This window comes from Ischnura elegans (genome assembly GCF_921293095.1).
Source record: "Ischnura elegans chromosome 13 unlocalized genomic scaffold, ioIscEleg1.1 SUPER_13_unloc_1, whole genome shotgun sequence".
In the NCBI taxonomy this organism is placed as follows: domain Eukaryota; kingdom Metazoa; phylum Arthropoda; class Insecta; order Odonata; family Coenagrionidae; genus Ischnura; species Ischnura elegans.
Window position 1 is genome coordinate 12,022,505 of NW_025791657.1, and position 24,309 is coordinate 12,046,813.

General features: G+C 37.9%; 1 protein-coding gene across 1 annotated transcript; it reads right to left on the reverse strand.

The window, feature by feature from the left end:
* Positions 1-5,650: 5,650 nt before the first annotated feature.
* On the reverse strand, positions 5,651-23,703 carry LOC124172295 (zinc finger protein 271-like). The gene is made up of 7 exons (XM_046551725.1): positions 23,669-23,703; positions 22,825-22,944; positions 21,619-21,750; positions 16,019-16,150; positions 14,453-14,578; positions 13,367-13,439; positions 5,651-8,838 (listed from the first exon to the last, which is right to left on the reverse strand). Exons 2-7 carry the CDS (start codon positions 22,891-22,893, stop codon positions 6,725-6,727), a joined length of 2,646 nt encoding a protein of 881 aa, XP_046407681.1. The 5' UTR covers positions 22,894-22,944; positions 23,669-23,703; the 3' UTR covers positions 5,651-6,724.
* Positions 23,704-24,309: the final 606 nt, after the last annotated feature.

Here is a 24,309-nt window from a genome sequence, read left to right on the forward strand (position 1 = left end):
TGTATTGGTACTTTTTACGGTACTTACCTATTGATTTAGTGCCTAGAATGCCATAATCAACCAAATCAATAAACGGCAACCAGGGATATCAATAAATAAATAAGTACCGTAAAAAGTACCATTAAAAGTGAACCTCTGAAGACGATGGTAGACTTAGCCGTCGGAGCGTTGGGAGAATTAACCCAATACCACACCCGGTGGGAATCCCGAGAAATTTTTCTTTGATTAAACATGATTTTTAAAATCTCGTCAATGCCATTACATAAAAATATAAAGGTGTCTGTAAATCAATCTCTCAAAAAACTAAATGGCCGTTAGAAACAAAATTAGGCAAGAATATTCTTGGAAAGACTCAGTTCATATTATGGCTCTATTACAACATCAGAGAAGATTGGAGGCATTCGAGATGTGGGTATGGAGAAGAATGGAGAGGGTGAAATGGGCGGAGAGGAAAAGGAACGACGAAGTGCTGGACATGGTGGGTGAGGAGAGGCAGCTTTTAGATGAGATACGGAGGACACAGAAGGTATGGATGGAGTTAGCGCTTAGCGGGGAGTGGATGTTGAAAATGGTGTTAGAGGGTAGAAACGAGGTTAGGAAAACGAGGGAGGGGAAGGAAAAGAATAGGATTTTTAGACAGAGTGAAAGGGATTAGGCCTAACATTGAATTGAAGAAGGCAGTACTGGGAGGAAAGGGAGGCTTCCAGATCACTTCTTGAACACTCCATAGAAACCTACCTTAATTGATAGAATACTATAATAATAATTACACCATCCTTGGGGCCACGATAAGGCATTCAAATCTTCCCTTTCACAGCAAATTTATGTTACTCCTGGAATATCAAGGTCATGCAAAGTATCTTAATTCCCTTCTTTTCATTTTAAGAGCTTGGTTCTTAAAACAGAGATTGAGGGTAAGAATCTTCACTGATAAATGAACAAATAATTATATTTTTATTCTATTGCTGAATTTGCTTCTGCAATAATAATTTTTAGAGTAGTTACATTTAAAATGACATAATCACTAAATAATAATTTTACACAGTGGTGTCTCATTGATTGATGTGGAATATGTTTATTTTGTTAATGACCTCTTTATGTATCTAAATAAGAAATATGGAAGAAAATATGGGGTCCAACATAAAGACTAATAGCTTCTCAGTAATAGACGCAGATCACTATAGGCTTACTCAATATGGAGTGTGATATTTCTGTCAGCAGATAAGCGGTTTTGTAGAACTTGAATTTGCCAACATGAAAATAGATAAGCATGGCTATGCTTTTTGCCTAGTATCGTACAATTAGTTAAGTAGCCCAACGGAAGGTCATAAAAATTAGAGTTACTACCCATAGAAAGGAATGTATGTTTCAGTGATTCGTACACAGTCTGCAAGCTGCGAAGTGCCTTTAATTGCATTTCAAGTGCAGATGCATTGAAAGCACTTCAGAGCCCTCATGCAGTCCATTGTCTCTGCAGGAGACCCAAACCTGTCATTCCCCTCTCCCTCAATTTTACAGAGAAAGTAACACTTGACCACTACCCCTCCATCAAAATCAACACATTAAAGTGAAAGCTCCTAACATTGATGAAACAGGATTTTTACCATCTCATCTACACGAGTACATACATAAATATTGAGTAGTGTACATCTGTTACTCAATCACTCAAAAACTATAAAACCAACTGAAACGAAATTTGGCAGGAAGATACTTGGTATCTGGGGTTCACATTTAGGCAAAGTCCCTGGAGCCCTGAAAGGGATGCAAGTGTGCCCTTATACTGAAAGATACATGACGTTATTGATATACAATATGAAGGCCACGCAGATGTTTCTCAATCTCCTTTTTAAATAACCTTAAAATGATATTAAGGGTTATAATTTTCACAGTTAAGTGAATGAAGGAAATTCTTCATTCACTTAACCCTTTCGAGACGGCAGAGTTTTCGTCTTAGCATGACTGCTGTACTGAGCCCCAAGAGATTATTTTCTCGTGGTACGGAGCATTTTTGGAGGGTATTCGTTAAGAAGGGTCTCGCTGAACTTTTTTCGAGCCCTCCACGCTAGGATTTCGCATTATCTAGGACTCCGAGAGTAGTTGTGCTCCCTCCTTTCCTGGTTTACGACCATACCTGCGGCATTGGTTCGCGGTCAACTTATGTATTGCTCATATGTATTTAGCAAATAGATAATTGTTGCTTGCACGTAAACTGCAGACTTTGAATTGAATTCCTATTTTTTTTCTGAGCATAGTCAAATTTTAAACGAAGCTCTAAGGCCAAAATCAACGCATTTAACCCTTTCGCTGCTGTTCAATCTCCGAAAACCTACTCCTCACATGCGGCGAAAATGTTAAAATGCGTTTCCTGGGCCCATGGAGCAGGAACTTCCAAGATGGGTGTGGTACACCCTCCAAAGGGTCGCTAATCCGCGGCCCTATCCTTGACGAGCTCACCCACGTAGGACGGTCTCTTCGATCATACCAGCGGGGGGCCTACCTCCCGAATAGGGACCACTCTGACTGCAATTTGAAAATCAATCACTCAATCCAATCATCAAAAAATTATTGTTTTCATCGCAATCCTGCCAATCAAGCAATCAAGCACGTCTTTCAACCGTGTTTCTACGATGAAAAATAACAATTTTGTTAACTTTTCTAGAAACGTGGCTGCGGACAACAGGAAAAATGGCCATTTTAGCAAAGTTAACAAAACCGTTATTTTTCATCGCAGAAACACGGTTCAAAGACGTACTTGATTGCATGATTGGCAGGGGTGCGATGAAAACAATAAGTTTTTGATGATCGTATTGAGTAATTGATTTTCAAATTGCAGTCAGAGCGGTCACTTTTCGGGAGGTAGGCTGCCTGCTCGTAGGGTCGAGGAGACGGTCCTGCGTGGGTGAGTTCGTCGAGGAAAGGGTCCTTGATTAGTGGGTCCCTTAGAAGTGCTTCGGCGAAAGTGCTGACCGCATGGCAGGGAGGCAGAAAAAGTACGTCCACAGCAGTCTGCCGTGCGGACGTACTAGGTACGTCCTGTGGCATCTCACCCCTGGCTCGCCCGGATACCTGAATAGAACCGGCGGGAGACGTCGCACAAAACAAAAGAAAATATACAAATCCGCGTGGATCCCTCCCGCATGGGACCTACGGGACAAACTTATGCCACTCTCTTCGTACAATTCACATATATTAAAAATATTTTCCTTCTTTGGAAATATTTGCGGGTGGGGGGTTCCCGATTCAACCTGATGGGTGACGTTCGGGCACTTATGCACTTCCACAACGCATTAACGGAAAGAAAAACTAACGGGGCGAAAGGAAGGGCGAGGGATATTTTTCCTTGGGGTGACCCGTGATGGAGTTAAAACAAAACACTTACTCAACACTTTCAGCGAAACAAAATATAATTCAAACAAATAAGGTTGCATATTACAAAAACAAAAGAAACCCTCTTATACACTAATGAAGTATGAATTGGTGAGAGCAATTTATGAAACATCAATGATAAAAAAACACAACAATATAACTTGGTTTGGAGATGAAAATCAGAATAGCAAATGATAACAACAAAATGAAGTTCGGTTGTGAACACGTAAATAATGATACAGTTTCAATGATTTCTTGACGGGGGAGGAAAAATGAAAGTCCATCCCAACGAATGTAAATTTTGGTGCAAATGTTAATTTTACTTGGTGATTAATTTCACTTTCACTGAGTAACGGGTGCGTTCCGTGACTGTCTGTCTTAACACTTGGCAGGAGACAAGAGGGGGCTTTGGGGGGGGGGGGCGATAGTTGCAATCTTACTTTATCGTTGTCCGAGGTTAGACCAGGTTGGATCCAACAAACTCTCGTTCCATTTACTGCACTCCTTTCTCCCTTGTTGGAGGAAGCTGCATCCGGAACGGAGGTAATGCGTCCTCTTCAGCTGGTCCTTGCTCCTTCGGACAGGGGGGGTCTCTTCTTTCAGACCATTCAGTCTGAAATGATCTGTTTGGGCCCCTCGTCTTCTCTCTGCCATGTGTCGCACCCACAATTCGGGCATGGGCTCCGCCCGACAGTCACTTCAAAATTCTCTTGCTTCTTCTTCGCGCACCACCTTTTTATTATCCCTCAACTTGGGGTGAGGGTAACGCACAATGAAAAGGTAGGAGTAACACGCCATTCACGGGAAAAACCCGAGTTCCCCTCCTCCCACACACTCAAACACAACCTCACATAATCGGCGTAACCACATTCATTCCACTTACTCATTCATACTTTCCTCCACGGGCCGTGGTCTGGGGGGGGGGGGATTGGGAAAGTTCTGTGGAATGGAGCGGGTAAAATGGTAGGGAAGAAATGCGCCGAGTAAAATGCACTGTAATGGGGCCTGTACCATTACAGTCCACAGCAGTGAAAGGGTTAATGCAGCAACAATTTCCATGTTGATGTTTACACATAACTCGAGATATAAGTTAATATTTACCGTAGAATTTCGTTTAAAAAATTAAAACGGAGCTCAAAAGACAAAGAATTTAATTCTTAATTTATTTTTCTTGAGAAATGAACAAATATTTTCCTTGAAACCTGACTGGATAAACAATTGTATGACCGCGGTCCCTTATCCCTAAGAGGGATTAAAAAAACGAGGGGTCCGGGTACCTGCTCCCGGATTCCGAGGGTAAATCCTAAACCCAGCAGGGTTGGTTCCCAAGACAAAGGCGACGTAAACCCGCGACCGTCCTAAAAGGGGGAGAGCTAGAAAACGTATATATACGGCTTTCGTTATCCTGGCTGGGAAAATCTCACACGTAATTATATGGCCGTCGTCTTCCGGGTCAGGAAACGTTCACAGGTGTATAGTAAAGGTTAAATGTGAAAAAAGTGAAAGAAGTAATACTGGTCGGACAATAATGTGGTGGTTTCAATTGCCTTCCACATTGCAGTACTAGAGCTGTTTAAGTACATGTTCTCATGCCTGCAGTGAAATGAGTGTCGCCGTACAGACCACTGTGGTCTGCACCCTCACTCATATGAATAATAGCTGCTGCACTCTCCCCCGGGTGATATGAATCACAATTAGGGGAAGCCTCGCATCGCCAAATCACAGCATCTTCGCAGGGTTTATGTATCATTGAGATGGCCTATCTTGGACGGGGACAGACACATATCAGCTCAGGGTAATGTCGCAATTTGTCCATGACTGATTATTCGACAAGTAAAGTCGCTTATATGGCCGATAAACTTTATATCTTAAGTTTTACCCAACATCCGCAACACATCGGATGTACTCGGTGGCTTAAAGCTCAGCCTTGACTGAAATTTAAAAAAATGTAGGAATATAGTTGCAAATATTTAAAGAATGAAAATAAATAACATACTACATTCATTTAATAAGCAAACTCTGACATGAGCCTATTGTTATGCAATAATATCACATTATTTATAGCATGGGGAAACAAATGATTATTTCAACCTAGCATATCCAAAGGACACATGATATATTCCATGAAAATTCAGATCCATTTATGAGATGACAAAAAAAGGCTGGACTTTGAGCAATACACGTTGGAGTGAATATTGTGGGCGTCTTCAATCAAAAATGTGGAATTCAGCCTTCTTCATCCCAATCTGCCAGTCTGGTCCTGCCCTTTTCTGCAACTGCTCTTCTCCAATATTCACTTTGAAAATCTAAAAATACATGACTTGGTACATTCTTCATGCATTTACATAAATTGCCAATAATCCCTGTTGGCACTTAACTATCATTCGTTCCTCAATGTGCAGGCAAGAATTAACTATTGGGCTCTTAGGTGCCTATTTGCATGAGATTGAATTAGAAACATTTGTAACATTTATATGAATTATCCTGTCCCCAAGCAAACATGTTGCATGCACAAAGGTGACTTAGCCGAGTGAAATAATCACAGCATACACAACATGAATAGTGTCTCTCACTTGCGTGTCAATGTGGCAGTAGAGGTTGAAACAAAAAGTGAAATACAAAGCACAAACTCAGCATGAATAACGTTTCAAAGCTTTTCATGTACACATGTGGTGGTCAAGGCCTTTCCTCGCAGTGATGGATTGATGCAGGTTATGCATAAAAATAGCTGCTCTCACATGTGAGCATGCATGTGACTGTGAAGGTAAGCACTCACATCAAAATATCTACAACAAATGTTAAATTGAAAAGTTTTATCTTCTCTTTGTGTACGATGGTGTAACTAGGTCGTATTAACGAGTGAAATAGTTGCTGCAGATGTTGCAAAAATAAATATCCTATTGGGTGTGCACACATGTCCATAGGCTCTTTGTCACCGCATGAATAACATTTCTCCTCCGTGTTGTTTCGCATGTGACTGTTGAGAGATCACCTCTGAGTCAATGTTGTTTTTGCAAATTCTGCATGAACAAGGTCTACCTCCGGCATACGTTCGAATGTGTCCGACCAGAAAGTTGCTCACAGGAAAAGAATTTTCGCACCTTCTGCACGAATAAGGATTCTCCCCCGATTGTGCATGAAAAAGTGTCGCTACGTCGCCCTTTCTCGAGAAAGACTTTTCACATACGTTTCATGGAAAAGGCTTCTTTCCCGAGTGCGTACGTACATGTCTAACTAAGCGGTACTTATTCGAGAAAGACTTTTCACACAAGTTGCAAGTATAAGGTCTATCTCCCGCGTGTGTACGAAAAAGTGTCGCTATGTCGCCCTTTCTCGAGAAAGACTTTTCACACTCGTTTCATGAAAAAGGTTTCTTTCCCGAATGCGTACGTACATGTCTAACTAAGTGGCTCTTATTCGAGAAAGACTTTTCACACAAGTTGCAAGTATAAGGTCTCTCTCCCGCGTGTGAACTAATGTGTGCATTGAGGCTGCCTCTCTGGGTAAAAGACTTGGAGCAAATTGTACAGGAATAAGGTTTCTCTCCCGTGTGTGTACGAATATGTGTAACTAAGTGGCTCTTTTTCGAAAAAGCCTTTTCACAATAATTGCAAGAATGAGGTCTCTCTCCCGTGTGCGTACGGATGTGTGCATTGAGGCTGCCTCTCTCAGTAAAAGACTTGGAGCATATGCTACAAGAATAAGGTTTCTCTCCCGTGTGCGTACGGATGTGTGAATTGAGCCTGCCTTTCTCAGTAAAAGACTTGGAGCAAATTGTACAAGAATAAGGCTTCTCTCCCGTGTGTGTACGAATATGTGCAACTAAGTAGCTCTTATACCAGAAAGACTTTTCACAATAGTTGCAAGAATGAGGTCTCTCTCCCGTGTGCGTACGGATGTGTGCATTGAGCCTGCCTCTCTCAGTAAAAGACTTGGAGCATATGCTACAAGAATAAGGTTTCTCCCCCGTGTGCATGCGTACGTGTCTAACCAAGGCGCCCTCATCCGAGAAAGACTTTTTACAATCGTTGCATGGAAAAGGCTTCTCTCCCGTGTGCGTACGAATATGACGAACTAAGTGGTACTTGCTCGAGAAAGACTTTTCACACTCGCTACAAGAAAAAGATCTATCTCCCTTGTGTGTACGGATATGTGCATTGAGGATGCGTTTCAGAGTAAAGGACTCGGAGCATATGCTACAAGAATAAAGCTTGCATCCCGTGTACTCACGTACATGTTTAACTAAGTTGCTCACATCCGAGAAAGACTTTTCACACTCATTACATGAAAAAGATTTTTCTCCCGTGTGTGAACGCATGTGTGAAACAAGGTCATAAGACCGCGAGAAAGACTTGTTGCAGTCTGAACACGAATAAGGTTTCTCCCCTGTGTGCGTGCGTAAGTGTCTAACAAAGGCGCTCTGATCGGAGAAAGACTTTTCACACAAGTTGCAAGTAAAAGGTTTCTCTCCCGTGTGTATACGAATATGACGAACTAAGCAGTACTTATTCAAGAAAGACTTTTCACACTCATTACATGAAAAAGATTTTTCTCCCGTGTGTGAACGCATGTGGGAAACAAGGTCATAAGACCGCGGGAAGGACTTGTTGCAGACTGAACACAAATAAGGTTTCTCCCCCGTGTGCGAGCGTACGTGTCTAACCAAAGCGCTCTCATCCGAGAAAGTCTTTTCACGCAAGTTGCAGGTAAAAGGTTTCTCTCCCGTGTGGGTTCGAATATGTTGAACTAAGTGGGACTTATTCGAGAAAGACTTTTCACACTCGTTGCATGAAAAATGTCTCTTTCCTGTGTGTGAACGCAAGTGGGAAACAAGGTCATTACGCAGAGAGAAAGACTTTTTGCAGACTGAACACGAATAAGATTTCTCTGCGATTGATGATTCTGCTACAACATCAAAATTATGAGCAACAGAATTACTTTTTGTGTGTTTGATTAGCTCATTTTTGTCGTTCAATGCATCTCTGCAGTGAAATGAATTTTTGTTTGACCTGTTACTGCTCCTAGGATTTTTGATCGAGCAATTAGGCATCTCCTCCTTGTCTCCCACGAGGGTCTCACAGCCGTTTCTTTCAATTCTATTAATTCTGATATTCCTAAGGCTATTCATAGTATTTGGTGCATCAAAACCACCTTTCTCCCCAAAAAAAGTCTTTGCGCCTCCGGTTCCACTGAGTTTATGTGATTTGTTGTTTCTCACATTGCATTGTCTATCATCAGGAATTGAGCGATTTGTTTTCATGTCAGTATCTGGAGCACCACACTTTTCCAAGTCTTCCTCCATCAGGTTTCTTTCTGTCTTTACTAGGGATGCTCCAGCATTGAAATCACTTTGTGTCACCAAAGCTGTGGGACCAGTGCATTCCTCATTTGAATAACTCCTTACATTTCCTTCCGCAGGCAGATATGATGTTGATGTTGTTTGAATGGGCATTCCATCGGTTGTTTGGACTCCTAGAAAAGAATTTCAAATGACAACTATCATAGTTAAACATGAAAACTAAGATTCCTAAACCTACCACTCAAAAGTGATTTAATGGATGAAAAAAGTCATCATTCACTGAGTTAAAATCTAGCCTGGCTTGGACTTGAAACCATTAACAAAAAGAAACAGAAAATGAATAGATGGGAAAAAATGGGGAAAGAAACACATAACCCAAAAACGTCTAGGGCAACAGGAATCGTTATAATCCATCGTATTAATACATAAGTCAAAACACATGCACACCACACATCTGACCTACAATTGATGAAGAAGAATAAAATCAGGCCACTTTCAGAATTTGTCCTTTCTATGGCAGACTGTGATTTAAACCTATTTTCTTTATTTTAAATTGTCCTAAGGTAGATATTTTAAAAATATAAATTAATTTACTATTCAATTCAATATCTTATGATTGGCAAATATTTTGTGAATTAAAACATCATTCAATCAACCAATTAAAAATTAAAATCGTAAATTCTGTGGCACTACAGACGAACATCTCGTAAATATTTTTTAAATTATTCCTGAATTAGTTTTCATAAAACTATTAAACATTTAAAGCTTAAAGCCATAAAATAACCAAAACAACTATCTGGTAACCAAATATCCTTAACTGTATCAAGATAAACAATCGTTTGGTGGCGTATCAGGGTTACATATTTCAGGATTGCAAGCACGCCTCAGCTATTATTTGCGTTGGGATAGTAGTGATTCCACTCTTTATCATAATTATCGTCCTTATTGCTATCCCTGCTATCTTCTGCAGATAATCACTACATAATCACTGAGGCACATTACATTTTTCACACAGTTGGTCGACGCCATTTTTAGTTTTGTTGTAGGATGCACACACATCAGATTTCTTCTCGCTACCACTTTCAACATCAATGGCAGTATGTATCGTGAAGCATTGTGAAAAGAACAAGAACTGATATATGGTCTTTGGGAAGTACGACATGAACATATAATTCTTTTGGAAATTAAAGAGAGATGAATTCAATGCTCTGCTCTTGCTGGGTAAAAATCTTTTCTTAATTTACATTTAACTACTTTTGATCGTACCAATGTATGAAAGCCTTTTTTCCTGCAAATATTTGGGCCAGGGAAACAATAGTGAACTAGTTATCACATGTACCTTTTTGCACCCACAAATCCTTCAACTAACAGAATAACAATATCAACAGCTGAATTACTACTTCAGTACGGTCCTTTGGGCTGTAAAAATATGTAAAATAAGTTCTATTAAAGAAAGTTACCATGAAAAACTGTTGCAAAAACAGGACCGCTTATTCACAGTTTATAATAGAAAATGAAAAGGAAACTGCGAATCACTTCCCATTCAGTTGACTATTTAGCAATTCTGCTAAGAAGAAGATATGCTACATCTAAACGCGACAGGGGAGTGACAACCACAATAAATACTCCCATATCAGCTAAGATAAGAGATAATGAACCCAGAAGAAGGGTACCTTCAATAAATCGTACAGCTGCGAATCACTGCTTTGTATTTTAGGAGTGCGGATTTCTGTAACTTACTGCAGCGAAAACGGTTGAACTTTGTCCCTTGTAAAGCACCAGCTTAAGGTCGCTTGCACCCCCACTACCCTTCCCTGCAGAGGAGGCAATAAAGCAGGCCACTTGACAAGGAACCCATAGCAGTAACTTAGATGTGTGAAACACTGTGTCTTCATCAATGTAGAAAAATTTCACACAAAGTTTGTTCCATATTTATAAGCGTTCCTGATAGAAAATTTTTTAACTGGCATGAGGCAAAGTCACGCTAGCTTCCTTTCATACTCTATTTGTGCTAACTAAGTTCCATTACTAACATACAACTGTGTGAGGACTTAATAATGTACAACTACTGTAAACCAGGTGCATAATATGCCATCATATGATAAATGGCACACCTGATGAAACACTATCGCCCACTTTTGTGCCCCACATGCCTACTGAAGAGTTAAAGGGTTGGGATGCAACATTATGGGCAGTCACTAGAACCCTCTCCTGCAAGCGCCTACACTAGGAAAACATTTTCCACGCTATGAACAGCATGAGAATGTTTGGAGTCTATCTGTGTGTAGCTTTATTGTAGAGTAGAGTCACCGTTAGTTTTTTCATTACTCAGATTTGGGAGACAACTCAACGGTGTGCCCTTCCTTTAAGCCTGCTACTGCACTTGAGCCTCTATCTCTATCTTAACACATGTCCATGGACAGCCAATTGTGTTACCAGTATTTTTTAAACCAAATATAGTACTTGATTTCAATAATTTAACCTTCCAAAAAATTACTAACCTCTTTTAAGCATTTTGGAATTTTAAACGGAATTGTGACAACAAAGTTAGTGAACACAAGGTACTAAGACTATAACTTCAGAAATTCGTGATTTTTAATGCTACAATTTCGTTTTAAAAATTACTTATGTACGAGAAAAAATGGAGAAATCATTTCAAAGCATAAATATTTCAACAGTATGTAGTATGCAACAAATCATACAAAACATATCATTGCAAATCCATTGACAGCGAAACCACTTCACAACGGAGTACTGGGGTGAGGATATAAATGAGTGGGTAGGTCAGGCTAAACCCTTTCGTGCCGGATGTCGGGTGGATGCGATGGACATTTTCATACATAGAAGACAAGAACCCTTACTCATTTATGATCATCCTCACCGCAGGAATTCTTTTAAAGGAGTAAATTATGAAAATAAAATGTTTCAACTTTTTCAAGCTGAACGTGGGTCGGAGCCGACGGGCATTTTCATGTCATACACCTAACGTCAGGTATAGCTGCCATGGATTTTTTTGTACTACGAGAAGCATTATGACATTTTAAACATTTCTGTACGGAGCTCTATTTTGGGGGGAGTTGCATGGGTATTTTAGTCCCTTAGAATTCAGACCCAGCTCAAAATCAGACAAAAAACTTAGACAAAAAAATCCATGGCAGCTATACCTGACGTTAGGTGTATGACATGAAAATGCCCGTCGGCTCCGACCCACGTTCAGCTTGAAAAAGTTGAAATACAATGTTTAGTTGAAAAAACATTGGTAATGCAATAAGTTGGCTGTGGATTTATGCCATGACTGGATTAGTGACTGGGGTGAGGGACAGATACCCAGATGAGCTGGGTCTGAATTCTAAGGGACTAAAATACCCATGCAACTCCCCCCAAAATAGAGCTCCGTACAGAAATGTTTAAAATGTCATAATGCTTCTCGTAGTACAAAAAAATCCATGGCAGCTATACCTGACGTTAGGTGTATGACATGAAAATGCCCGTCGGCTCCGACCCACGTTCAGCTTGAAAAAGTTGAAATGGGAAAGTGACTGCCCCTGAATTTACATCCTGCAGTTAGGTGGATAAAACTTACAGCTAGAATCAACACCTTATAAGTAAAGTTACCATGACACCCACTATCAATACTACACTGTTTTATAACACCAAAATCCTACAATTAAGGGATTAAAATCAAGTTTGGTTGTTCTTAGCTATACTGATTTCACTACTGGTGTACTACTATCGATTTTATATTATGTCAACAGTATTTTCTCCACCAAGACAGCTTCATGCTTGGCTCTCCGTTTAACCTAAAAAGTACCATAGCCTATTATAGAGAAAGAAGGGCGAAAAGGAATGCACTCTTTTAAAATATTTTCCATAATTTTTCCACTAACTTAAAATGGGCCATAAGCAAAGATAATTTTTCCATTCACATGGCCAGTTTCCATATTCACATTTTCTATCAAGACTTTTCGATACTCGAATCTCAGACCAAGTGCTTCTTACTGTTGATTTGTTACTATTTTTTCAATTATCTGGTCTCAAAACATGGCTAGTTAAATATTAAAAATTTTAATACAACTAACATTTTAGTAAGGCATTAAAAATGATACAGATGACCACAAAAAAGCAAGTAAATATAACTCTTCTCTCTTATCCATTTGGCACTAAAGAAAACAGAAAATATGGATGGATGACTAATCAGTCACAATAAGGCCACTTTCAGAAGAGCTGACTTCACAGTACCATCCACCATTCATGACATGGCATCATGAAATCTAGTAAGTCGTCTCATCCGGAATTGGCCTGAATTTTGTGGCCCATTGATGGTGTCGATGGCACGGCTCAAGTCTGGAATGAAATGGGTGCTGCGGAGACCATGGTGTGATTAGACTCATCTGAAGGCATCCATAAAGATGGTTATTTGAAAGCACGCCAGCACGCTGGGGATGGTGGCCTGTAAAAAGGCATCCCATCAGAAAGCAGCCTATGCCTTATCTATATACCGCTATTTGTAGCCCTTGAGAGCAATAACCCACTGATTCTATTGCGGACGCATAGGCCACTGTCGTATGCTCAACTACGTCCCTTGTAACAGTAAAAGTTGGCTAAATAAAAGCATTAACTCCACATTATGGATCCACATCCTCCACATTAGCATCATTTCCTCCGTGTATAGAGTTACTTTCAACCATTAAGAGTACTCACCAAATGCCTTAGTAGTGGAATCCTGTGCAATCGTAAAACTCTCAACTGGCTCCCCATCCTTGCCTAACGTAAGCTGTAAGTAATAATCAACATATGAATCATGTATGCACAAAGGATTCAGGAATTTTTTAATGGATTACCTAGAACTACTTCATACACCACATTGCATCAAAAGTTGGTATTCCTAACAAATATTTTCCACTCAATATAAATCCTTTTTCAACACTCTCAGCGAATGGAATAGTTTCGCATTTCTTTCACTAAAGTGGTCTTTGATTTATGTTACACCCGCGTTGTAATATTATCTTTATTAGTTAACTCTGCAATTGATGTCATTTTATTTTCATAGGATAACATAAGAGAATCAAAGTTTCTTTGGTAATCACAGAACCAAAATAACATATTTGAAATTAGGCATCCATGTCAAAAAATGGGATAAAACCTGACGCAGCCACATTGCAGAAGAAGATATCGACACTGAAAACTAAATTTTTCAGTGAAAATCATGAAAATAATGATGAACAGCTGGCATTTGTAAAATGAAAAGTAGAAACTAATTATGAAAAGAGCTTCATGCGAAAATTGTGCTTAGAAGTTCCAGGTAGTAGCCACACACCATAACCACCGGGCTATCGCTCCTACATGAAGGCAGACCATTTATAAGGGAGTAAAATATACCTGTAAATGTTGACCCACTTTTCTTGTTTTAACCATTGGTTATGTAAACCTACATTTGGGTGATTTGTGGACAGCTTCCCACATATTCTATCACTAAAAAGTTTGATTTGAATGTAAGACCTGATATATTGAATGAGATGATTTATTACGACCAGCATTAGCTTTCGCTAAATATAAGGAAGGCATACTATAACACATAAATAAAACATAAAGAGGAATGAAAACGGCTTCTTTTCAGATATGAATACTACTTCAGGAATAAGAAACTTTGAATCTAATGGGTAACCTTAACAGCTGTGCAGAAAGCAAAACATCCTACCATTGACAATGATAAATGTTTACATTTTTACCTACTACATGTCGCCGTCATCAATTAATTAAATTCCATAACAATAATTCCTTAAATACCTGGGTATTCTCTTCCAGAGATGGTTCCTTTTTTACACCAATCAGCATCCACTCCAGGTCTTCTATCATGGCTCCTGTGCCCTGAGTTTCTACCTTTTCACCTTGGGAAGCAGTTAAGGCTATGGGCTGCAACATAATGCCAATCATCATCATACATGATTGAGATACAAAAAAAAGAAATGCTGTTGAGAATTTGTCACGAATAAAATTAAAGTTCATTCAAGATGGATAAATTCTTCATGCTACCCTGCAAGCATCCTCAAAGTAAATACTGTCAGAATTTTATAATGTTTATGTTTATTAAATTTACCACTTTAATACACACTAAAAACCCCTTATTTGCATTGCAAAATCCCTTCAAAAGCCATGCCATGATCCTCAGGGCAATGGTTTCTGGAAATGTAAAACTCCAGATGTAATCCTATTCTTAATAGAAACCTATTTTATGGGAGAAATGTCCATGAGAGTCCAAAGCACAAATGTAACAACACACATTCATGGAAAATCAATAGGGTCAATAAAGGAGTATAATTTATTGTGCTTTGCTTTATAAGTCACTTTGTCACACATTTTGATTAATAAAAATAAGTTACTCAGTCCAGATATAACAGGAGGCAATTCCAAGTTGATGGAAAAAGTTATCCATACCTGAACTCCTTATAGAACAAGAGATGCTTAACTTTAATGGGAAAATATGAAGGTTTATTTTACCCTGCACAAACAATTGATGAGTGGTGTGTATTGAGCTGTTCTAGGGACTAAATAAAAATTTTATAATGTATATTGAAATGGAATGTCATTAGTTTTCACAGAAATAACTAAATACTTAACAACTTATTTGCTCAAAAGGTATACGACAGTGCTTTCAAGGATGTGAAATTTTTTTCTGGTATAAATGCAATATATCCGTGATAATTATAAACAACAAATGACAACTGGAAATGTATATCTCCACTACTGACCATGGTTTCATTACTATCTCAGTTTCACTTCACATAGCCTTAAAAACTGACTGACATGTAATACTAATGGAAGCAGAATAACCAGTGATAGATGAAGTGGGCAAGAAATAGTAAGTAGAATAGCACAGGTACAGAGAGCATTCTAAAAAAAGAAGATTCTACTCACAGCTGAGAATTAAAATACAGATGTCAGGAAACAATTCATCAAACACTACATATGGAACATATTTATAAATGGTATTAAGGTTTCAAAATTGACAGCTGCAGAAAAGTCAAAAGAAGAGTGGGAGATAAGATGTTTTCTAAAAATCTTAACTTTATCGGCTACATCATGAGATATGATGGCCTTGTAATGAGAAAATTGACAGACAAAGAGAAGGACAGGTGGACTGAAAGTAGGGAAAAAATGGCTCAATATGTTTTAACAAGTCAGATTATTAAGGATAAACAAAAAGAAGAGCAATAACATGAAAAGATACCCAGATGTCAGTTAAGATTTGAGGACTCTATGAAATCAATTTTAGGAACGTGGGTTTATGATGGCAACATAGTTCATATGCAATTCAAGTTCAATGAAAAATAAACAGTTCATAAATAGTAATACCTGATTAGAAGAGTCTTGATGCACCTGTTTGCTTGTGAAACCATCAGAGGAATCATTCACCACATTTTCTTCTTCATCATCGCTAATCTGATCATTTTTAACAGAAGAGCAGTCGTACGTTACCGGATCACTCTATTGGAAAGAGGAACACACTTTGATGAACATTTTAATCAATTGGTGCACAAGCAAAAGTGATCATGAACGAAGCTTCAATTACGGGGTGTCTGTAGTAAACAACTAATCCCTGATGAAGTATTCTGGCCTATTTGTAAAAAACAGAGTAACTTAATTGACTAACAAGATTCAGCCAGTTAACTTATTCTTCCTTCTCATACAATCTCATAAAATCCTTGAGAAAAGGGAGGTACAACTTCATTGGGCACATCATGAGAATGAATATCTTTTAAAAGTGGTGTCATGATACTGTGCTTCGTGTATGTCATTTGTTTGAAGGCTGTCTACAGCTCCCTGTATTCATGTAACGCAGTATTGAATAAACATCCATGAGAACATGACATGGTGCAGTCGGCAGTGCTCGGTTAGGACCACGTGATTGCTAGTACGTAGTCAGACAGGGTCAAAGCTAAGTGAAAAAGAAAAATTCTCGAGAATGCAACAAGCGAGACCACCAAATCCGTTATTCTTAACGGGCAATATAAGTGATAATTTCCGGAAGTTTAAGCAAAACTTGGAGATATATATGTTAGCTTCTGGACTGAAAACGAAACCGAAGGAAGTTAAGACTGGCATTTTACTGAATGTAATTGGTGAGGATGGAGTTGAGCTCTTTAATACGTTTGACCTAGTAGAAGAAGATAAGTCGGATTTTGATAAAGTTCTCAATGAATTCGAAAAATACGCGAATCCTAGAAAAAACGTGGTGGTTGAACGTTTCCTGTTTAACACTCGCAAACAGCAGGAAGGTGAGCCCTTTGACTTTTTTGTCACTGACTTGAAAAAGTTAGTCAAAACCTGTGAGTACGGCAATCAGACAGAGAGTGTTCTGAGAGACAGAATTGTTCTCGGAATACATGACTTGGCGGAACAAGAGAGACTTCTGCGTATACCAGAATTATCTCTTGATAAGTGCATCGAGGTCAGCAAGGCAGCCGAAATGGGGAAATTACAGGCCGAGACCCTGCATAGAGCCAAGCCCGTGGAAGCAGTCATCAGGAAAGGGACGAGATGGCGACCCCGGCAGGAAGAATTGAAGGATACTGATAAGTACTTACCCAAGACGATAGTAAATGATATCTATTTGTGCAAAAAATGCATTTATAAGCATAGAAAAGGAGAATGTAGAACATTTGGTAAAATTTGCAAAAAGTGCGGAAAGCCAAATCATTTTGCAATTGCATGTAAAAGTGGAAAATTGTATAATAATTATAAAGTAAAGTCAGTTGACTTGTCTGATCAAGTTGAACATGAGCTTAATGATTTTGTAATTGAAAGTATTGTGAGCAGTTTGAGTACTGATAATTCAAATATCCGGTCTGAGATTATTAATGTGAATGGTGTTAATGTCAAATTTAAACTAGACACAGGTGCTCAAGTGAATGTTCTGCCTTACAGAATACTGAAACAGTGTGAAAGTGGTAATTTGATGAAGGTGGGATTGAAACCCACGTCATTAATATTAGAATCATTTAATGGTCATAAAGTGAAGCCACTTGGAGTGATAGACTTAAAGTGTAGGGTATTGAAGAGTGGAAAAGATTATGTACTAAATTTTGTGGTTGTTGAAGACAATGACTCTAAAACCAAGCCATTATTGGGCTTATGTGGCTGTGTTGAACTAGAATTAATTCACCGAAAATGGGTGAATATTGTAAAATGTTGTGGAAAGGATAAGTTTGTTAATGATAGTAAAGATTTGTTCTCAGGTGTAGGATGTTTCCCTGAAACTTGTTCCATTGTGTTAAATGAGAATTCAGTCCCTGTTGCTAATCCACCTAGGAGAGTGCCATTGGCATTAAGGGAAAGACTAAAAGATAAGCTGGAAAAGCTTGAACGTGATAATATAATTAAGAAAGTAGAAAATCCACAGGGATGGGTGAGCAATTTAGTGGTAATTGAGAAGAGTAATAAAACAATGAGATTGTGTTTGGATCCCCACGATCTTAATAGGTGCATAAAGCGGAGCTATTTCCAAATTCCTACTCTTGAATATATAAGTTCAAAGTTACAAAATAAATCAGTATTTACAGTACTTGATCTAAAAGATGGTTTCTATCAAGTTAGATTAGATAAAAATGCATCTGAACTCTGCACTTTTAGCTCACCATTTGGTTGCTATCAGTTTAAAAGGCTTGAAAAATGCCCCAGAACTTTTTCAAAGGCTGAATGAAAAGAACTTTGGTGATATTCCAGGAGTAATAGTTTATTTTGATGACTTGCTATTAGCAGCTAAAGATGAAAAAGAGCATGATGTAATATTGTCCAAAGTAGTAAGTCGGGCAAGGTTATTGAATATCAAGTTTAATGCAGAGAAAATTCAATTTAAAGTGAGGGAAGTAAAGTATCTAGGTAACATTTTTTGTAAGAATGGTATGAAATTGGATCCAACTAGGATTAAAGCAATCTTGAGTATTGAATCGCCAAGGAATAAGTTAGAGCTTAAAAGAGTTTTGGGATTATTTGGTTATATGAGAAAATTTATCCCTAACATGGCAGCAATAACAACTCCCCTAAGAGTGTTATTAAAAGAAACGAGTATTTGGTGTTGGCTGCCAGTTCATGAGAAAGTATTGAATGATTTAAAATCGATTGTTACAAAAGCACCAATCATAAGTAATGATGTTAAAGATAAGCCACTGGCAATACAATGTGATGCCTCTAAAGATGGGCTAGGGTGTTGCCTCCTAAGTGGAAATCGACCAGTTAGTTTTGCTTCCTGTGCTCTCACTGAAACTCAAAAATCATACTCACAGATAGAAAAGGAATTTCTGAGTGTCATTTTTGCCACATCAAAATTTCACTATTATATATATGGTAGACCAGTTGTAATATACACTGATCATAAACCCTTGGTTTCAATAATAAAAATGAACATAGCTAAAATTGGGTCACCTCGACTTAAACGAATGAGAATTAAATTATTGAAATATGACTTGGATGTAAGGTATTTACCAGGCAAGTTAATGTACATAGCGGACCCTCTGTCAAGGTCATATTGTAAAGACGATGTCCATGAAGAACCTTGTTAAGCGGAGTTAATACATGTAGTTGGTGTAAGTGATCAATTGCAAATGAGTGAAAAAAGAAAGATGGAATGTAAAGCAGAAACTGCAGTGGATGTGAGCTTAAAAAGGGTTATGAATTTCTGTGAAGCTGGTTGGCCCAGAAGGCAAGATCTTGATGGTGAACTAAGCTATTATAAGATTAGAACTAACATTCATGAGGATAATGGATTATTGTTCTTTGATAACAAGTTAATAGTGCCAACAAAATTAAGACGATACATGCTGGAATTACTTCATCAGGGTCATATGGGAATCGAAAAAACCAAAGCTAGGGATAGACAAGTGTTGTACTGGCCTAACATTAACAGAGACAGCACAATATGTGAAACAGTGTAGTGTCTGTGAAAAGTTTAGATCTCCAAATATAAAAGAGCCAATGATTGGTCATGAAATACCAGAATTTCCTTTTGAAAAGATTGGTATGGATTTAATGAATTTTGCTGGGAAGACTTATCTAGTTGTAATTGATTATTTTTCAAACTGGATTGAATTATTATTGCTAGGATCATGTACAGCAGATACAATTGTAAGAAATTTGTAACCACTTTTTGCAACCCATGGTATTCCAAGAGTAATTACTTGTGACAATATGCCTTTTAATTCACTATTCTTCAGAAAGTTTGCTAATGATTGGGGAATAGGGTTAAGAACAAGCTCGCCACTTTACCCTAAATCAAATGGACTAGCTGAAAGAGGAGTTCAAATCTGTAAGATGATGCTAAGAAAATGTAATGAAAGTGGAGATGATGTTCATCTCTCACTGTTGGAATAAAGAAACACTCCTCTCTCTGGCCTAGGTGCATCACCAGCTCAGTTACTAATGAGTCGAAGACTAAGGTCCAAATTGCCTGTTAGAAGCAAATTGTTAAAGCCACTGATTCAGAAAGATGTACGTAATAAACTGAGGTCCAACCAGCTCAAAAATAAGCAATATTATGACAGAGGTGCGGTAACCAGGCAAAACTTTCAGCCAGGTGATAATATTGTAATTAAAAATAAGAGAGTCTGGCTACCTGGTGTGATAGTGGCCAAAGATAGAACACCAAGGTCTTACATAATAAAAAATCATGAGGATCGGTTGTTGCGAAGGAATTCATTCCATTTGAGACAATCTATAACCCCTATAAAAACAAATGGTAACAATGTAATTAATAGTGACTACAAAACTAGATCAGGCAGGATTGTGAGAAAACCAAAGAGGTACTGTGATTAATAAAAAGTGTCATGATTATTACTTGAATATTAATTTTGTATTTGATTGATTATTTGTAAATTGTGTGATGTTAAAGTGCATTACTTTTGTGAAAAAAAAATTTTGAAATCTGATGTTAACGTTGAAATGGTACTTTGGGTTGAATTTGTAAATGGAAAAGGGAGATGTCATGATACTGTGCTTCGTGTATGTCATTTGTTTGAAGGCTGTCTACAGCTCCCTGTATTCATGTAACATAAACAAACAATAAACATCCATGAGAACATGACAAGTGGGGACTTCCCCTTTCATTGTAGTTAACTTCCAAAAAGGAGCAAAGCAAAGAGCACTGAGCTTTTGAGAAGAATGTCATTATCTTGCACAAAAATAACTGAAACCTTTACATACTTATTTGCTCAAAAGCTATACAACAGTGCTTTCAACCGTATGAAATTGCTTCAGGTGTAAATGCAATTATTATCTATGATAAAATACAAACAACAAATGACAACTTCCACACTTTTACATATATCTCCACTCCTGACCATGGTTTCAACACAATGTCATTTTCATGCCTCATAACCTTAAAAGCAGACAAGCTACATGAGGCCTAGTTATCAGTGATGGATGAAGCAAGAAAGAAATAGTGAATAGAATAGTTTTACCACAAAGAGAACTCAAAAGAAATCAGGAATCTTCATACAGCTGAGAGTACTATTACATAAATATAGAAATAATACATCTGACACTACATTTCGAGCATATTTTAAATTAAAAGCAAGGTTTTAATATCGATGGCTGTATAAAACGCATAAGGGGAAGCGTTGGAAAAACATTGCTTGTGAAGAATAAAGAAGATAAAAGGGATCGAATGAGGAAGTACCGAAAATAGATGGAGAAGTCTTCTAATAAACAAAACTTGATCAGCCACAGCGTGAGATATGATAGACTTATAAAGACATTAGTCAAAAAGAGAAATGGATGGGAAGAAGGGAAAAGATTGCTTCTAGATGTAAATATATCATTAGTTAGATTAATAAGGATTTAAAACAGAAAAAGACAGTAAATATATAAAAAATAAGAAAAACCAATTTTAGGAAGATGCTGATACAGTTTGTAGGTAACTCAAGGTCAACAGACAATAGATAGTTCATAAATAGTATTACCTGACCAGAAACATTTTGATGTATCAGTTTGCTTGAGGCACCATCAGTGCAATCATTGAGTCTATATCCATCTTCGTCATCGCTAATATGATCTTCTTTAACAGAAGGGCACTTGTATGTTACCGGATTACTCTATTGGAAAGAGGAACCTTCATTGATACATATTTTAATCAATTGGTACAAGAAGCAAAAGTGATCATGAAGAATGCTTTAATTACAGGATGTCAGTACAAAATAAATTATTCCCAATGAACGATTCTTGCCTCTTAGTAGAAATAGATTTACTTAATCAACCAACAACATTTGGCCAATAAAGTACTTATTGTTTCAATATAATCTAATGAAATTCTTGGTGAGAAGAAGGAACCCCTTTATTGGGAAAATCTTGAGAGTAAATAGTTCTTAAAATTGTGGACTTCCCCATGCATTATAATTAATTTTCAAAAATGAGCAAGGCAAAGAGCACTGATTTCTAAGAAAATAATATAAATCTAAGAATAAGCAAAATATTAATATTATATTAATAGTGGAAGAGTTTCAAGACTATGAACAACAACAGCAGAAAATTGAGTCAAAGTAAATAAAAATCAGTTCACCTCACTAAAATTTGATGTCTTTTGGTAATCGATTTGCATTGCCAACGTGCAACACCCCATTCAAAAATGGTAAAGGACAAATCCCTAGTCCTTGTTATATATTCCCATTCACTTTCATAATGAACTCCATATCTGATCTGATTCCTGTGGATATCAATCTGTCATAAGGAACGAGCTATGTAGTTTGACCGGGCTAGCAGCTGCATCATGATGTCATGGTCATGCTATTAAACTGTTCCAAACTCAACAGTACTCATCTTAACTCTCAATTCCTAATCACCCTTCCACTCGGTCAAAACCAGATTTAAATACTGTGTTATACTATCAAAACATTAATAACTGCTCAGTGATGTGATGACAGTGCTCTCACTTGCTCAGTAAATTCATTTGTGCCGTCAGTTCCGCATAAAAAAGGCAAAAAAAAAGGTTCATTACAATAAATAATTCATTTAAAATGATTCATTCATTAAATGTATTCTGTAGCTGGTCATTATTGATCAGGAGTAGGAGAATGCTTTACGTTTGTTCTAAGAGGTGCTGGGAATATTCCACTAAGGAATGACATTGTGCGGTAGAAAAATATAACTATACAAGGCAGATGTAAACTCACCAATTCATCAGTGGCCAATGGGTCTGACACATCAGTTGAAATTCCTGCTGGATCTGATGTGTACAGCATAGGATAAATCCCTTCACTGAGGTTACCTTCATTCTCGTCTTTCACTTGAAACTGGAAGATAGCAATGGGCTTCACTCAATTAAAGAAAAAACCATAATAAGCTCATTAAATGATAAAAAATCCTCATTTCCTTTAGATCACTCCAGCTGGCCAATGTACTCATGATATTTTTGTGACTTCCGGATCAAACTCCTGAATATCAACGTTCAACTATGGAAGGAGAGTTATGTCACAAAGGGCGTGTGGTTTGAATGAGAGTTTTGGCAACTTACATCAGAGGCAAAACAGCTGGAACGGTAGATTGAGGTTCCACTGTACAATGAATTGTCTCAATATTTTCTTTACCCAGGCTTGTAATGAGGTGTCACAACAGTTATAGCTGGATCCTTCATTGAAACTAAGGAGGAAGATGGCAAAAACAATGAGAGGGCTATAATGAGACACAGCCCAGTTATAGCCAAGCCAAATGGCTTAAACAGACATTTTGCACTGTTATCCACAAGGCTACTCCATCAGATACAAGTAATTTCCATCAGAAGATTTCCATTGTTGTACAAGTGATATTGACTATTAAAAGATTAGTGTTGTTCAGCTTTCGGCCTCATACCTTACAACTGGAAAAGCCCTCAACTGACGGTGGCATTACTGTAAGTGACTTCCCATTAATATACTTATATTTATGACAGACACACCATCTTCCTTATTGCTACCGAGAAATTTTCATAACTGAAGGTGGTTTAAATCAGGTTTTACTGTGTACTAGAACATAACTTACCAACTCATTGTCCCTGGGCAGTACCAAGTCTGGCACAGGAAGGTATATTTCAGTGGTTTGGGCTGAGCATGTGGGCTGTGAGTTGTTTTTAATCACATCTTGAATGCAGCCCTTAGTCTCCACAGAAGGCCCTGATTTGTCATCAGCAGCCCCTCCTCCTTCAATACTCTGCAGAAAAAGAAAGAGAGAAAAAACACTCATCTCCTTAAAAAATACATATATGGGATGCTCTAAAGCAATACGAAAAAGGATGTTCAACATATTTTCTATGCTTCCATATAAAAATGGAGTGGTGTCAGCATGCCTGTTAATCAAGTTTTGGGTCTGGTAAATATGGATCTCTTTGGTCGAATAAGTGATGTCTAAGTTGGTGGGGCAATATACATGTTTGTGCTTGTTGATGATTATTCCAGGAAGCCATTTTGCTATTTTTTTGAAATTCAAAAGTGAAACACTTGATATATTAAGTTAATTTAAAGCTTGGGCTGAGAACAGGTTAGATAAAAGGATTAAGGTTGAAAGATCTGACAATGGTCTTGAATTAACTAATCAAATGTTTGATTCTTTTTAAGGGTACATGGAATAGGTCATCAGACTAGCACCCCATATACCCCTGAACAGAATGGTGTGGCAGAATGTGC

Coding starts and splice junctions, on each gene's coding strand:
- LOC124172295 (XM_046551725.1), bottom strand. CDS start 22,893: ATGCTGTACACATCAGATCCAGCAGGAATTTCAACTGATGTGTCAGAC. Junction 21,751..22,824: donor CATTGGCCACTGATGAATTG/GTGAGTTTACAT, acceptor TCTTTCCAATAG/AGTAATCCGGTAACATACAA. Junction 16,151..21,618: donor ATCAAAATGTTTCTGGTCAG/GTAATACTATTT, acceptor TCTTTCCAATAG/AGTGATCCGGTAACGTACGA.